We start from the raw sequence: 18026 nt of genomic DNA on the forward strand, positions 1-18026 counted from the left end.
TTTCATAAAAGCAACTAAAATCATCAAGTAGGTAGTCCGAATACGCAGCTCGACCCATTTTTACTTAAAAAAAAAGTAGAAAATAAAAATTTTATTAAATAAAAACTATAAACGTAAATTATTATTATTATGTTTGTTATTTTAAGTCTAGAGGTATTTTCGTTATTTCATTAATATAGGGGTGACAATAAAATAAAAAAGTTGGCGTTTAGCAATACCCAAAAAAATAGTATGAATTTTAAAAGTTTGACTATAACATATTCAAAAGTGTCTTTTGCAACTCCCTGAATAGTAAATACCATACTTCCTCTGTTCCAATTTAAATTTTTGCAATGAGACGAATCAAACAATATTTCATTTGACTATATTTTAACCTATAGATTAAAAACTAATCACAAATTAAGAGTGATGAATAAATAGTGTCGTTTTGTATCCCAAAATGAATACGTATGTCAATGTGGATAGTTTTAAGTTTTCACCCTTTTAACTGTTTTCACTTGATCTTACCCCTAATGCCACTTGCCTTCTAAGTTGCCTTCTTTTATGCATAAAACGACACTTCTTTTGCCGTTTTATAAAATAATTTTCTCACTTGTAATATTTGTACAGTTGACGACTCGAACTTATCTTTGTTGCTTCACTCTAAGCAAGAATTCAGAAGGTACCCTGCTTCTTCTCTAATTTTATGGTTTTTTTTTTTTTTTTTGGAATTTTCATTTTGAGTGGAGTATTCTTTTTTATGATTAATATGGTAAAGTTTTGTTCTTTTAATTATAATTATTTGTTTATTTGATGGGTTTTGTTTATGTTATTAATAATTAAAATTGTGATGCTGTTTTGTTGGGATTAATAACTAATGGGGTAAGCAATCATATGTTCATCATCATCAATCGTAATTCTAATTCCTTTTTTTATATAGTGAATGATATGAATAGATGATTGCTTCAAATGGTGTTTCTAAGTTATATGACATTGTTTGTTGATGAAATGCATGAGAACCCCTTTATAGTTTATGTTTTTATTGACATTCAATTGATTTATGTGCTATAGGTTTAGGTGATTAATCATATGTTTTAAGGGTTGGTGGGTTGTCCTTGTTGATTATGGTTTATTGATTGGTTCAATTGCTGTGATAGTTGGTTAATTTGGTTTTATTAACTAACCCTAAATGTCAATTGAAAAATTGAAGGGGTTACTCTAGAACAACAATAAGAAGAGAAGTAGTAAAATGCAATTTGAATACAATAACATGGCATCATCCCTATACCAAGTGGCACAGCCTAGGCGGGGTTTGAGAGATTGGATGTACACGTTACAACCTTACCTTTGTCATAAAAAAGTTATTATCGATTGACCCTTAATAATTAATTGCTTAATATTTCTTGATGATAGAAATACTTGCTTAGGGTTATAAAGCTTGGGACTAATAGTTTGGACTTTGGGGTCCAAAATGAGATAATTCTTGTTACCTATATTTTAAATATGTTATTAGACTTTGCTTGGTCACTTGATGAAGTTATGTCAATATGAGTATCATATTTGTAAGAATTCACACTTATTACAGTATATATCTTTGATCATCATGTTTATCGATTTTTTATGTTGACATTGTTTTATTAATGGTTTTGGGATGTTTGAATTTGTTCAAAGATGCTACTTCTGATCATTATAATTGAGGGCCGGATTGTGTACTTTTGTGTAGTTGGCCAGAGGGGGGGGGACTCATTTTGTATTTGGTTTAAGATTTTTGATTAACGGTTTTTTTTTTTTCCCGGTTCATGTATGGCTATGAGTTCTTGAATGTGTTTATCTTCCACCAACCAAAAAATTACTTCTATATTAGTTCTGTAGTTTTTGGAATTGTTGCATGGAAATGTTTTAGTATGTTTGTGTTATTTGGCTTGTGTGACAATAACTATATACTTTCATCGTTTTTGAAGTATATTTCTTGTTGAATCATATGATTTCCATGGTTAGATTTCAGATTTATGACCTGAGCTCCTATTTTGTTACTGCTGTTTAGTCTCTCTTCTTTTAATTGAGGGACTTCTGCTTGCGTATTATGAGAATGTCAAAGGGACTGGACTACGAATTATTGAATGAAAATGTGAAGAAGTGCCAATATGCTGTTAGGGGAGAATTGTATCTTCGAGCTTCTGAGCTTCAGAAGGAAGGGAAGAAGGTAAATCGAATAATATTTCTCTTCATAATTATATAAAATGATGAAGATCATTCGCACCAATCCTTTGATGTGTGCTTCTGTTCGGCATGCATTTCTCTAGTGTTGCTGTTGCTCACAAACTTAGTCTTGGTTCTGAAGCCATTCTTGTGATATTGCAGATCATATTCACAAATGTTGGGAATCCTCATGCTCTAGGGCAGAAGCCGTTGACATTCCCGCGCCAGGTTCATCTTGATAGAAGTTATATTACTTTTATTTTTGGTTCTATTCTTTCGCAGTATGGGTATTTAAGCATGTCTACTAAGATAGTAAATGATTCTTTCAGGTGGTTGCTTTGTGTCAAGCTCCATTTTTACTGGATGATCCCAATGTTGGACTTGTATTTCCGGCTGATACAATTGCAAGAGCAAAACATTACCTTTCACTAACTTCAGGCGGTCTAGGTACATCTTTAGCTTTTATATGCCCGGAGCTACTGGCTACAAACACCTGAAAACATAGAAAGATTACTACATGATGACTATTCATTGTTTTTTCAAGCTACTTGTTTGATCTGTTGTCCCTTATCTTGACGAGGCCAAAACTTTATAGTTATTTGGTTTCAGATTATGATGGCTAGACTCTATAATATAGTTCATTAAGCATGTGCACTTTGTATATATGTGATGTAGCACATGATCTTTGTTACCAAGAGTCAATTGAAAACTATCTCTTTGCTGTCATTTATGAGGGTGGGTTGCGTACATCCAACTCTCAAAGAGTCGAAACCAGGCCTAGGTAGGAGCCACTTAATGTCATTGGAGTAATGACATGTTGCATCTTGCATTGTTTAATCTAATAAAGGCTGAGGTTGCATGTGTTTGACGAATCTAGATCTCTCGACCATTGGGGTCTACATTAGTTTGTAAATTAATTGCCATGGGACCTCGCCAAAATCTTTTTGCTTCCAACCCCTAAAAGCACCTTGTGTGTAGCTATTAGTAGATAAGATTTTTTTTTGTTAGGTAAGAAATTGACATGCTCGAATAGAAAAAGCTTTCTCTGGTGCTAATTTTTTCGATATGTCGATATTAATGGATATTTTTATTGGCTAATTGAACTACCTTCTTGTTGCAGACGCAATTAGTTTCCTTGATTCTTTTACTTCGCCTTACCTCTTTCAAATTATCTAACATTTGCTTGTCTCTATTATCCTAAAAACCTCTAGTTCGTTGTAGTACCCTCCAAGTTGCTATGCATTGTTATTCTGTGGTTCACAGAATGGTGTATATAACATCTGAGTCTGACACTATGTTAATGAATTAGGTGCTTACAGTGATTCAAGAGGCATTCCTGGTGTAAGGAAAGAGATTGCAGAGTTTATTGGAAGGCGGGACGGGTATCCAAGGTGATAAAACTGTTTGAATCTCATGGCAATGTTATTTATCATCCAGCATATAAGTCTCAATACGTCTCAAATTATTTTTCTACTATAAGGCTAAATACTCTCTTTACTTGAATTCCAGTGACCCGGAACTCATTTTCCTAACTGACGGTGCCAGCAAAGGAGTTATGCAAATTTTGAATGCTATCATTGGAGGCCAAAATGACGGGGTTAGATTTTCAGTTACATAGGAGTAGTTTTTACATTGCCACTATTTCCACTTTTTTGGTTAGTAGTATGATCTTAATTGATATTGCCTTCTTCCTCTTTCTTTCAGATCTTAGTTCCTGTTCCACAGTACCCGCTTTATTCTGCTACAATATCATTACTGGGTGGTTCTCTTGTCCCATATTATCTGGAGGAGTCAGCAAATTGGGGTCTTGACATTGATAATCTCCGTGATGCAATTCGACAAGCCTCGTTCAAAGGAATAACTGTGAGTATGCATTTGTGCAGTATCTTGTTTAGCCTTTTGGGAAGATGAGAATATTTTTTGAAAAACTTCAATTATGAAGTAAATTTTAGCAAACGGTGCTTGATTTCACAACATTTTATCAATTCTAGGTAACTAACATAGCCTTTGGTTTAGAAGTACCTTGATTATATCCCTAACTACTGATGACACGCTGATCTTACTGCTTCTGCATTCCTTAAACATACCGGATGATTATTGGATGCACTAGTCTCTTGCAAATGTTTAACTTGTCAAATTTGGCTGATGTTTTAGCAAGGTAATGCTGCTTGTTTTAAACCCTTTTGTTGTTCAATCAGGTACGTGCTATGGTCATTATAAACCCTGGAAATCCTACAGGACAATGCCTTAGTGTAGCCAACCTAAAAGAAATAGTGAATTTCTGTATCCAAGAGAACTTGGTGCTTCTAGCTGATGAAGTATATCAGCAAAACATATACCAAGATGAGCGCCCCTTTATAAGTGCACGAAAGGTATGTCCTGCCATATCCCTCATCATTTGAAAAAGATAGTCTTGTTTTCTTGTTTTTCTTTTCCCCTTTCTTCAGGAACTTAAATTTACCTAGTCTTCTATTCCTGGAAGGTTTTGTTGGACATGGGTTCACCACGGAACAAGGAGCTCCAACTTGTGTCATTCCACACTGTATCAAAAGGATACTGGGGTGAATGTGGACAGAGGGGTGGATACTTCGAGATGACAAATATCTCCCCAAAGGTTTGTCTTTGTCTCGGCTTTTTGTTTGAGTCATGAGTCTACCCTAACATTTACTAAGCTTGTGACATAATTTTGTGGTTGAAGTCATTGATTTAGTAGAATTACGAAAAAAAATATTAAGTCTGAGTTAACAGTACATTCTTAACTATGTAAGATCCTCTTCTCGACTGACAAAGGTGATACTCAACCAATGCCGTGTTTTGTCAAATATATATGAAATTTGGCATTGGTTAGCTGAATCGTTATTCTATGTGACCAACTCTATAGAAACATTGTTCAAACAACTTTAGCTGAGTGTCTGGCATGCATTTTCTAATCAATCTATTTGACCCAGGCCCGACCCGGCCCATTTAAAATTTGACCCAGCCCGTTGAACACCTCTACTGCTGAGTATACTTTTACTATAGTGTGAACCTAACACCGTCTTGCTGGTTGCAAATGAATGGACTTTCCGTTTCATGCCTAATTAACTTATCATTTTACTACAGTGTTAATCTGATTTTGTTGGTCTCTTATTGCAGACAGTTGACGAGATATACAAGATTGCTTCAATAGCACTAAGTCCTAATGTACCTGGGCAGATATTTGTAAGTTTGTTAAACACTGTTACAGTTTCCATGCTCTTATTTTGTCATGGTTCAAGTTATGGATCCTGTATGCATAAAATGTTTGTTTCTCTTTGTAGTTAGGATTGATGGTTAATCCACCAAAGCCTGGAGATATCTCGTATCCTAGGTTTGAACAAGAGAGGTAAATGGTCTAAAATCTTTTTGCGTCTCCGTTCTATTTTGCTATTTTAAATGAGAGAATAAATTTTTTTGTGATACTGTAAAACAAAGCACAGTTCTCTTGGTACGTAATCAGATAAAAGAAGAAAATCTAATAGTTTTTACGTCTGGGTCTAGTTTGAGTACTTGCGGGGCGTTTGGTTATTGGAATCAAATTGTGATAATGGGAGTGAGTTTTAACTTTTATGTCATTCCCATGATGATGGAGCTCTTGCCCTTAAACATATGTTTTCCTTTGTAATTTCCCATTAACACCTGATAGCACCACTCCTGTGAAATCCGTGAATGGATTTTGTAAAGAAAAAAATGATTTGGAGTAGGACAAGGATGATCATAAACCTTGTCAATTAAGTAGTTTTTTCAGCTAAATTACATTAAATGTTTATTGCGATTCTCATCATTTAATACCATCAATCAAAAGGGCTGTTTAGTAATGCAATAAATTTGCAGCAAAGGGATCCTTGAATCATTGAGGAAGAGAGCGCGGATAATGACCGATGGATTTAACGGCTGTAGAAATGTTGTGTGCAACTTCACAGAAGGTAAAAACTATTTCTCCTCAAGATCCTTTTAAAAGATTATTTTGTTTCGGTCCATATTTTGATCTTTATTTAACCGAGAAATGTCTGTGAAATAAATCCTGATGTAGGTGCAATGTACTCATTCCCTCAAATATGCTTACCACCAAAGGCAATTGAAGCCGCTAAGAAGGCCGGAAAACATCCTGATGTTTTCTACTGTCTGAAGCTCTTGGAAGCTACTGGAATCTCCACTGTTCCTGGATCAGGATTCGGGCAAAAAGAAGGGTACTCAAACATTACTTTTGTCTTTGTAAAATACTATGCAATCTTCGGTTTCAAAGATTCTTTTCCTTGTTTTGAAACTCAATCTTGCAATAGTCATCATATCTTTCTTGTTCGCACCTTCCGTCCTTCCATGGCTCACACTTATTATTGCTCGTCAAGAGTATCTTCAATACACTATCATGGTTTTCGATAATTATGGTATAAAATATACATCAATTGTTAGAGTATATACTCATCATTTAAAGTGGAATATTCAGCGCCTATGCGCATCCACACTTCTAGCCCAATGAGCTTTCGTGTGAGGGGCGTGTTAGAGTATATAACATATCCTGGAGCCTCAACCATCAGCTTAAGCTTTTGGTTGAGGCTCCAGGATATGTTATATACTCCAACATCAATTGTAGCCATAAATGTTAGCCTAAAAGCGCCAAATCTACCGTCAACAATAGAATTCTGGATTGTCTATCTAGGGAATCTCATCCTTGATCGGTATCTTGCATAAGTTATTTATAACGAAATAGTGTCGTTAGTTAGCAAAAGGGTCAAACTTGTGAGTTACTACTTCTTCTTAATTGCAATCGATCGGTTAAGTTTGAGGCTCTTTGCAGTCCTTTCTTAGGAAAATTTAGTTACCTGAATTCGGAAACATAGGAACCTTGTTCAATCTAGCAAATAAGATGTGGTAATGCCGTTGAGAATAAGCGTTTTTCAACCATGTAACAGGGTCTTCCACATGAGAACTACCATCCTACCAGCTGAGGAAGATATGCCTGCTATCATGAACAGCTTTAAGAAGTTCAATGATGCGTTCATGGAGCAGTACGAGGACAACCGAGGATACTCGAGGATGTAAATATCAAAATAAAAAATGTGAGATTTATTTGAAACCCCTTCGTTGTTTGCTCTTAACAAATGAACTTTGTATACCCACTCTCCATCATCTCACCCCACCCCACCATGCTTGTAAAAACTTAAATTTGAATAATGTACACTCTTGCAAATCAAGATCGCAAATCGAAATGTTTTTTATTTCAATTTGAATAATGTAGCAAATTTAATGTCACTGTACATTGCATGTGAAGCTGCTGTCAAGATGTGTTCAATGATTAGTTGGCATTTCTGACATGAATATGAATAAATTCAGCTGCTATATATTAAATGGATGACAACTTAGATTATCTGATATTTCACATGGTGGGAATATTTGGATTAAGAATATACACAACAAAAAGGAAGCATTGTTGTAAAACTTACATCACTTGAATTGCAATATTCTTGTCTGGTTGGTCTGTTTGTATAAGGAGACAGTAATTTGTAACTTGTTCGTTCAAGCACTTTTGTTCTTTTGTATTGTTGAGAGGCACAAATAACTTCTCTGAACCCGAATTTTTACATCTATAACTTTGTAATTTGGTTGCTTCTGTTTTATCACATTCGGTAACCAAATTGTTCCTCAACTATTTTTCTGATCCTTCAAATTGAAATTTTTTTAGATATGTTATTGCAAATTCAAAGGACGGAAGAAATACATATAGTGAACCAAATGGGAAACACATTATGTGGGTTGATTCCCAATTTAGAGAGCATTTGTGCTTTTGGTGGTTGTGATTAGTTCACTCCTGGACACTATATTTGAATCGCTAGTCAAAATCATCATTATTATCATTCCAATGAGTTCCGTCCAAGTGGAAAAGAAGGCATACCAACACCCTCATCATAATGAGGTTGCGATAGAAGAGAGCTGCTCAACTGTACTAGAGTATTGTCAGCATATGAGGTCACTGCAAAGGAACAACCTGCAAAAGAACATAGAAAACCTCTTTTGCAAAAGAAAATAGAAAACTGAAGACAGAAACAACAAGAACGTACGAACACAATCCCATCAAGAAAAACAAAACTAACCAGACTATAAGTAGACATAAATGGCTAGTCAAAAATCTAATATGGATAATAATAATAATAATAAATTAAGGGCATTAGTGTATTCAACAAGTGGTAGTATATTTTATAACAGATATTCAACACATGGCAAGAATACGAAGTAAGTGTCAAAAAGAGTTGGCTAGTTGAGTAAAGTAGTGGTCCAAAACCACAAGATTTTACCACAAAACAAGAGGGAATAGGGATGCACAGATTGAAGTAAATGCATGTTATGTGATAGCTACAAAGCCTACAAGAGAAATTAGTAAAAGAATTGGGAAATCCTCATGAAAAGAATTCAATGCAAAATATCATGGATATTGGGTGTATAACCTTTGTACGTCCGATTTCTTTGCAATATTTTCAACTGAATCCTGCCATCCACTTATTCTCTTATGTGTTTGTCCTTTTCTTTTCAATTTTTATTTATGTCACATAAATGTTCTACTTGCCGTAATTTCCATACATGCACTTGCATTTATGAATGTATGTCTTCTTAAATCCTGAGCCCTGAGGTAAAGGGTTAAATGACACTTTTTTTGGATAAAAAAATGTGCAATATCATGGCTATTTGTATGTGGAAGAAGTTCACTTCTCTTTTATAGAAAATATTTTGGTATCAATTCCTAGGACTAGAATTTAAGATGTGAAGTACTGTATTTGGTCCCTATTTTGGAGTTCATCTTCCTTTCATTCTACACTTTCAATAGCCTTTTGAAAGAGTTATCATTCTCATAGTGTGCATAGGTGAATTTAAAGTACATTATAAAAGATTTGTGTTGGTCTGTAGAGTCAGTATGCAACCTTATTAGTAGTGTCACTCATCTTAAGACGACTTCACCTACACTAAATATGCTTAGAATTCTTTTGAAATGGACTCCCTTCAACATAAAATGCAAGCTCATTTATTTCATTTCTGATCTGAATGCATTATTTTTTGGAGGTGTGGTATTAGGTGGTAATGCAAAATAATAAAAAAAGAACTTTTTATGATCGAAGTTTCATCCTATGGAAATGATGCGATATAGTTCATGAAATTTTACTCCATAATTTATTCTTATTATCAGCATTTAATACCAACAATCAAACACATCGTAATAACCAAGAAAGATAATAAATACAACTCAATCATGGAAAATCACAGTCTATAATTGTTTATTATAGAGGTGATCAAAATCAATTTGACCCACAAGACCGACTTGATTTGAAATTCAACCAAACGAGTCAACCTGCATGAGAAAAATTTCAAACTAATATTTGAATGTTTATCATGACTAAAATATTGTAGAATAAACCTAAATTCAATCTTAAAAACTAATCAATTCTAATTTAATTTATCATTATCAATGGTTATCTATCTACCAAGTACCAAATCAACTAATCAATATCCATATTTGCATGGTGAAATAATGATCATATTTATTGATAAGATAATTTATACCCATGAAGTCAATGTTAAGGGTGGGGGGACAAGAGAGGTATATATTTCATTATGGAGTAAGTCATGCAACACTAACACATGCACAAACATCCAAGATATTATACTTTTTGGTGGACACTCCTCGTTTTGTTGTTTGCTTATGTCTCTTACATGTAAATCTATTTATATTAAGACTTGACTTATAGCCAAAGACAACAACAATATTGAATTCAACTATTATTCAATCTAATGTTTGTTCTCCTTGGACTTATAGCATGTCTAAGTTTAATTTATAATAATATCTTGGCAAAGGGATTTAATTGCCTTTATGAAGAAATGGTTTATGTTTAAAAATTCTATGATAGTAATAAATAAGGATTTATAATATTAAAAGCTTGGTTATGTCTGATTCGATAAATTTTACAGAGATTTAATGATAATCGAGAGGAACGATAAAGGAGATATAAAACATGTGAACTAGCAATCATAAGTTAAATTATTCTCTATCACTTTCATCAACAAACACTTGCTTGCTCCTTCATAAAAGCTTATTTCAAATTTCGTACCAGTTAATATATGTTAAATTGATCTAAATATATGAGCAAACACTAGTTTAGGATACTTTTTTCAGATGGTAGTACATGAAACCCTATAAATAGGATTATGAAACATTATTTTTCATTTTAAAATAATTATTTCTATGTGAAATCTTAATTAATCTCTAACTATTAAGCATATTTTAAATTACATACTTCTATAACATTTAATTCGAATGCAAGACAAAAATTCACTTTTAACAATGGTACGATATATACTCCTAAAAGTTAAATTAATGCTTGATATTTTCACGTTTAGCCTTTTATTTGCAACTAGCTTTGATACGGTATATGGCTTCCAAATTCTCATGTATTCTTTAATTATAATAATACTTGTAATAATCACATAGCCTACGAAGCAAGCTTTTGTAACAAATTAGTTTATTCGTACATGGTATCAGAGTAAATAATATTGTCATGTTCAACGTCCTTTTCAATCACTTTTTTCGTGCTCATTTTCATCCAGCACAATATCAAATATATAATTGTTTGTCAATTAATATGTTTTATTTTCAAAGATTTTAAAATTATAATTACAAAATAATTTATTTTTACGTACATATATTACTGTCATACACAACCTTTTTATATATTTTTAAGTTGAAGGTACTCTTCACTTCAATATGCAACTTTGATTCTTTGCCATACGACAACAAATTTCATCTATTTTACCATCCATTTTGCACCAAGTCAGGTATGCATAGCCACTTAGTGCGAGCGAGATTCCCATTTCCTTTTTTGAGTGATCTCAACACTCTCTTTCTCATAAGATTTTTATATCTCATGCCCTTGAATGAAAACTCTTCTAGTGCACATTATATTTTCCTATGTCATTTCAATGTAAACTAGCACAATTCACTAGACTAAGCGATCAAACTTTAAGATTCATACAGATCATTTACTAATTTCAATGTGTATGAATTAATAACCTCCTTTTTAAGAAAATTTTAGGGTTAGTTTGGTAGTCGATATTTTATGGTAAAAATTAATAACAATTAAAATATAGAAAAATCTCTTAATGAGTTTGATTAATATGCTTGTTTAATTTTAATTATCTCATTTTCTTCACAAAATTCATTTTGATAAATTACTATTTGGAAATAAAAGTATTAGGCAGCAATGAAAATTAGTGACTAAAAGACTTTTTTTTTTTTATAATGAAAGTTTTATTACGATGAGAATGATATAATATATTTTTTAAAAGCTTACAAAATAAATAATTTCTAATTCTATCATTTAATGTCTACTTCCTCTATCTCTCATTTAGCATCATTTTTCATTTTGAATTGTTCATCTTATTTAGCATTATTTTTATTTTTGAAAGTGATCTACAATTTTTTTTTAATATCATTAGGGATGCAGGCGGGGCGGGTCTAATAGGAGACCCACCCCATCCCCGCCCCGTGGGTCCCGGTTTGATGGGTCATGGGGCGGGTACGGGTATAAAATTCATACCCACCGCGGGGATGGGGATGGGGATGGGTTTTAGGTGTTACCCGCCCCATCCCCGCCCCGCCTCACGAAATGTACAAATTTTGAAAATTGGAATACCTTAAATTTTTTTTCAAATTTCTGAAAACCTTGAATTATTTTCAAATTTTTTAAAAACCCCGGTTTATATTTCTTTTAAAAAAAAGTTTCAAAACCCGGTTTTAGGTGTTATTAGTAGCATTCTGTGCGCAACATACACTGATTTGGCCATTTGGGTGTACTAATTTGTATAGCATACAGTAGCATTCTGATTCCATAAACATTTTGATTTTGTGTACATCAGTAGCGCCATTCTATGCACAACATACACTGATTTGTATAGCATATAGTAGCATCATTCTGATTTCATGAACATTATTTAGATTTATGTGCACTAATATTTATAGCTGATTTGTCCATACATACAGTAGCATATTTGACTCCATATTTGTATATACTCAGTTGAAAAACATTTTGAGGTATTATGATTTTTCATATTGAATTGCGTTAAAATTATTAGTGTTTTGATGTTATAATGAAGAAGAAGAAGGTAAATGAGATTAAGAACGGTTTGTATATTGATTTTAGATATGTATATTTGTTTGAAACTTTGATTATGTGTTCGTTTGGGACTTCGGATATATGTTTGTTTGAATTGAGACTTTGGATATGTGTTTTTCTTTGAGACTTTGGAGTTTGGATATGTATTATGGGTTTTAAGGCCCAAATAATTGAAAATAAATATGTGACACAGATGGGTATTAAGCGGGGATTTGACGGGTGGTGGGGCGGGTAAAATGGGTATTAGACGGGGATGGATACCCAGGTGGGGATGGGGATGGGGATGGTATTAGGTACAAACCCATCGGGGCGGGGACGGGGAAAAAAATTATACCCGCCGCGGGGATGGGGATGGGGATGGGGATTAATTTACCAGATGGGGATGGGGATGGGGATGGTAACGTCAATACCCGCCTCGCCCCGCCCCGTTTGCATCCCTAAATATCATCTATACATTCTAATAACTCGCTTTAAACTTCTTTTAAAAAAAAATAACTCTCTTTAAATTACTTACACAATTCAATCTCTATTTTCTTTTATTAGCAAATATCTAACTATTTTTCTTAAAATATTTAAATTTCTTTCTGATGCTAATTCAAAACGATAAAAGAGTAGATACCAAACCAGCCATTAGTATAGTAAGTAACAAGTTTGAAGTGAATGAGAGGAATAACAGGAGTGACAACATAGAGTTGAAGATCCCGGGGTCGTAAAATCCAAATGCCGCCAAAATTGTCCTAGTCAATAAGGGTAGACTGCCCGTTCGGTCAGCTAAATTTCCGGGCACTTACTCTCCCAATTTGCAATCCCCTTAAATTGGAGGGAAACTCATTTCCACTTTTACCTTTTCCTTACCTCACGAGTTTCCTCGGGTTCCCTTTCTCTTTCTTCTTTCTCTCTCTAGTTTGCCCTTTTTTTTCTTTATTAAAAACTCAACCCTTTATTCTTCTTCTTCTCCTCCCATTAAAACCGCGTTTACTCCTCTTTCTTCTTTCCAATTTTTCAACCCTTTTTTCAATTTCTCATACAACTTTTCTAAGATGACCTCATAAATTCAATCAATCAAACCCTAAAAAGATTACCAAATTAAAGCCAAAAATTCTTGGATTCCCTCCCCTTTTTAACCCCTTATATAAGATTAAATAAAATTCCCATTAATTAATCCACAATTTCATCTTAATCTACTAATGGGTTTTTCATCAGAAAACAATGGCGGAGGAAATAATTTCAGTGACTGGGTTGTTCCTTTAAGAACTCCTCTTAAACCCATTTACACCGGATCATCAGTATCAGACGATGAGCGTGAAACGTCTTCGTCTTCGACCCCCAAAACACCCACCTCAGAAGGTTCTAGAATCCCCAAGAAGCTTCCATGCCCGCCGCCTCCTCGAAAACGGAAACCATCCTCCGCAGTTAACAAAATGAGGTGCAAGAACAGCAATAGTAGTAGCAAGCTGTATAACGGTAAACGGGAGTTCTTTATTACTCCTCCTGATTTGGAAACCGTTTTCATTCGCCGCCATAATGTTGGCTGTTAATCTAAAGAAAACTTAAATCAGGTTCATTAATTATATATTTATATAGAATTAAGTATATATCATATTGTTATTATTATTGTTTAGTCTAATTTTAGTATTTTTAATATTTAATAGTGTTGATGTAATGAATTATGATAGATATTTTACTTAAGTATTGGTGGTGTAATAGAGGATAAATTAAGCTCTTAAAATGTGTTATCTACTTGTTGTAGTTGTTGTAAGGAGTTTTAATTTTATGTAGTATTATAATGACATTTTAGATAACTATTAATGTTATGATATTACATGTTTTGATTTCTATTTAATGCTTACTTTATATCATTGGCATTAAAATTTGATCTACATTTTGATCAAATTATAACAAATAAATTAAAACGAAACAATTTTAGTCTTGAGTAGTTTGACTGCTTAACTTGTTGTGCAATCTATAATTTATTACAAATTTTTGTGAAAGATGGTCTCTTTTTTTGAGAGATCGCCTTTAATTGGGCCGGCCTATTATATATTTATAAAAATATTATAAGTAGGCATTAAAAATGATGTAAGTAGACATCTAAGATATTGAAAGCAGGGATTAAGAATACGGTAAGTGAACATTAAAAATAATATAAGTAGGCATTAAAAATACGATAAGTAAACATTAATTTTTAATAGACTAGGCTTGAGATATGTCAATGAAAAAACGATCTCTCAAGTATACCAAAACTTGGTGCAATCTTATAGTACTATATGTGTATGGCTTTTATATATATATATATATATATATATATATATATATATATATATATATGCATGAGAAATTTTTTGCAGGCTTTTTTTATGTTTAGAGTGCAAGAATTTGAAGTACAACTCATAATAATATTAGTAAATAAGGTTCGATCTAAATTAACCAGTATCCATATATGTTATTAATTCAACTTCACTGTAGGTTAAATAGTATTTTATATATGTCATTGAGAATTCAACTTAATTATAATTTATTTTAAGTTAGTTAATAACTAATTAATATCTATTATACGAAATGTCGGAGATTTTAGTTGCGCCACACTCAAAAAATTAAATTGGTGATGTATTGAAGTAAGTATTACGATTTTATTTATTTTTATTAAATCAAATTGATTTTTCTAAAAAAATAACTAACTCCTATATATCGTCATGAGTAAATTCATCTTGAGAAGATATTGGTTCATGTACATGGAGGATGTGGGAACATGCAAGTCAATCACTACAATCCTAGAAAAAGGGTTTTTTCAAAAGATAAGTGAAAGTGGGAAAAAACTATAATAAAGGCTAAATTAAAATTCCCTTCTAAGATCTTTTTATTATTACTTTTTTATGGAATTAAATATATTTGACTGAGATATATATATATATATATATATATATATATATATATAAGTATTCATCTTCAATTCTTCATGAATGAATTAGGCCCCCCCATACACAAAAAATTTGACCTCTTTTTAGTTCTTTTTTAGTTTTCCCTATTTAAGGTTGAAGTTGACATTCAACCATGGTCCAAGATGATAATAGCAACTACCTCGTAAAATTTTTGTTTTTAATTTGCAATAATGTTTATATAAAATGAAGATAATATTACATGGAAATTTTTCTCCATTTTCATGTAAGATGTGAAAGTACAGCATATAATTTATTAATAAAAATAATCTTTGTTCTTACAAAGTAAATTTACATAAATTTAATCTGGAAATCTAGTATAATCAAATTGTCTCACTATGAGACGAGTTCATACAAACAACCTAAATCATTTATATCAAAAAAACTTTAATACTGTATTTTTTTAAAATTTTTTGTGATAATTTAGAATTTGAAAAACTCGTATCAAGCTGTCTCACAGTGAGACGATCTTAATAAAGAATTTGTCAACATTTAATTAATCTCTTAACTTTTGCTTGGTAGAAGTTACAATATAAGTTAAGCACTATTAGTTTGAAAATATTTTAAAAGTATATGATTAAACGATTTAATTAAAAATTCACTTGAGAATATTTATTTTTACCCATTAATTATAATATATAAAATATACTTTAATGATAAGTAATATATATTTCAAAAGTAGGTAAGTATGAATTCAGACCGGAACAAAAGCATACAAGAACATCAAACTAACACCAATACTGCATTGCAATATGCATACGCTATGTTTGGGAAGAATAAGGGTCTAAAATTCTCTCCTTGAAATAGACCCCACGACACATGTCATGTTTGAATACCATGGATAAAAGGGTGTTATGAAGCCATGAAGCTTCTTTTTCTTGAACCCTCATGCTTTTGTCATAAAGTATTTTAATTTAATATTTTTATTTGAAATAAAAAAGGACAAGACACATATGGATGGGGGAGTAGATTAGAATCCTATGTGCGTATGAAATGTACCCTTTATCTACTTGTATTTACTCCATTTCAATACATTTTTTATTATTTAAAATTTTTAAACCCCTTATTCACTTAGACCCGTTTATGGAACCTACTAGCCGCACTCATAGCATAGAGTAGCTCTTATTTATTGAGTAGTGATGACAATATATGTTGAGATTATATTATATCCATTAGTGAATAATTATATGTTTTGATATAGAAAAGAAACTAAAAAAAAAAAGTTTTAGTGGAATAATAGCAAATTATATAAGACGAACTAAAATAATATACGTAGTAAAATTAAAGAGATAGAGAATGTATTTTTAAATTATTTCCTATTAAATACTTTTATTATTTCAACATAAATAAAGTTGAATTTCAAATAATTTTTTATGTATAAAATTGTAGTCAAATGAATCTTAATGGATTTTTCTCCATTGACCAATTTCATAAATATTATCTTTCTATATTTTTTAGTAATGCATATAAGTTGATAACTATGGTAAATATTAAAGAGAGTATAAGTGAGCAAGTAAATTAGAGCGTAAGGCAAGCATATCTATACAATTGAATAAATCAAGTACATTTTTATTTCAACTAATTAGATATTTTTTGACCGAATTAAGATATAATATATGAATATACATCTGTCTGGCATATGGTCAAGCCTATAACAAATTTCTAAACTCAATCTAGCTTAATATTTTTTAAATGATATGAAATCTATGATAATAACATTCTCACCATCTCTTTCCTTTAGTAAGGACATACAACATTCCTCAAAGCTGACATTTGAAACGAGGTATAGGAAGAATCAAGCACATCAACAATAGAGAAAAGTCACTCTATTCTATGATGTATTTAATAAGTGATTATTTAGTTGTCTTTTGACGCTTTGATTGGTTGATTAAAAAAGTAAAAAAAAATTATTTAATAAATGAATTTTCAGTGAACTAAAAAGCTGAATTTTAAGTTAAAATGAAAAGATTTGGTTGGCTTTATTCATTGACTTTGACTTAGTAATTAATTTTTTCTCTATTAAACAGTTAATAATCAATATGTAAATTTATCAAATATTTTTTAAAAGCTCAGTTAGGTAACTAAGTTAAAATAAAAAAAAAAAACAAGACTTCATTCATTCGACAAATATGAAATTTCTCTACATGGATTACAATGAAAGATCCAAATAAAAAGCGAAGCAAAGTGATACCATGAGTGGGAAGTGGGAAGTGTTAAAAGATGTGACAAAGCATGGGAAGATGGGAGGAAGCTAACCTAATCTAGGCATTTCATTCTATTCCTCCTATTTTTAAACTAACACCTTCCTTGGGATTGGAGCCTATCTCTTTGTTCAATCATTTTCTAACACCTCAATATATCTAACTCGATTTTCATTTTACTTTAATTGCTATTGGCTGCTTATGGTCCAAGACTCCTAGTGATACCCGATAGATTGTTTATTTTTATTCTCCCTTTTATTATCTTTGTTTATTTTTATTCTCCCTCTTATTATCTTTATTTATGCACGTTTTTAATAAGACAAATTAAACGAGATTATACATGATTATATTATAACGTGAGTATTTTTTTATAAGAGCTTAAAGTATATGTAAATTTCTCTTTTAAGTCTTTGAAATTGTAGGAGTATGCAAATTAAATAAAATTGTTTTAATATTATATTAATTTAAATGTAATATGATAAAAGTAAATATTATATCATGCGTAAATATTGTATCATGTATAGTATAAAACACAT

At 31.8% G+C, this 18026-nt stretch overlaps 2 protein-coding genes across 4 annotated transcripts; both read left to right on the plus strand.

Moving 5' to 3' along the window:
- Positions 1-572: 572 nt before the first annotated feature.
- LOC130809168 (glutamate--glyoxylate aminotransferase 2) lies at positions 573-7467 on the plus strand. 3 transcript variants are annotated; one of them, XM_057674828.1, is made up of 14 exons: positions 573-661; positions 1985-2182; positions 2341-2406; positions 2508-2625; positions 3488-3569; positions 3688-3775; positions 3883-4041; positions 4377-4550; positions 4661-4792; positions 5314-5379; positions 5478-5542; positions 6031-6122; positions 6230-6386; positions 7110-7467. In XM_057674828.1, the coding sequence occupies exons 2-14, from the start codon at positions 2063-2065 to the stop codon at positions 7237-7239; spliced, it is 1449 nt and encodes a 482-aa protein (XP_057530811.1). In that variant the 5' UTR covers positions 573-661; positions 1985-2062; the 3' UTR covers positions 7240-7467. The 3 variants fall into 3 exon arrangements, with proteins under 3 accessions (XP_057530811.1, XP_057530810.1, XP_057530809.1); XM_057674827.1 differs by having other exon boundaries at positions 588-661; positions 2024-2182; XM_057674826.1 differs by having other exon boundaries at positions 599-661; positions 1978-2182.
- A 5738-nt stretch (positions 7468-13205) lies between these two features.
- Positions 13206-14375, plus strand: LOC130809169 (cyclin-dependent protein kinase inhibitor SMR6-like). Its single transcript, XM_057674829.1, has one exon. It carries the CDS (start codon positions 13541-13543, stop codon positions 13889-13891), a length of 351 nt encoding a protein of 116 aa, XP_057530812.1. The 5' UTR covers positions 13206-13540; the 3' UTR covers positions 13892-14375.
- Positions 14376-18026: the final 3651 nt, after the last annotated feature.

The sequence above is a fragment of the Amaranthus tricolor genome, chromosome 3, assembly GCF_026212465.1.
Source record: "Amaranthus tricolor cultivar Red isolate AtriRed21 chromosome 3, ASM2621246v1, whole genome shotgun sequence".
In the NCBI taxonomy this organism is placed as follows: Eukaryota; Viridiplantae; Streptophyta; class Magnoliopsida; order Caryophyllales; family Amaranthaceae; genus Amaranthus; species Amaranthus tricolor.

Coding starts and splice junctions, on each gene's coding strand:
- LOC130809168 (XM_057674828.1), top strand. CDS start 2,063: ATGAGAATGTCAAAGGGACTGGACTACGAATTATTGAATGAAAATGTG. Junction 4,042..4,376: donor CCTCGTTCAAAGGAATAACT/GTGAGTATGCAT, acceptor TTGTTCAATCAG/GTACGTGCTATGGTCATTAT. Junction 5,380..5,477: donor ATGTACCTGGGCAGATATTT/GTAAGTTTGTTA, acceptor TTCTCTTTGTAG/TTAGGATTGATGGTTAATCC.
- LOC130809169 (XM_057674829.1), top strand. CDS start 13,541: ATGGGTTTTTCATCAGAAAACAATGGCGGAGGAAATAATTTCAGTGAC.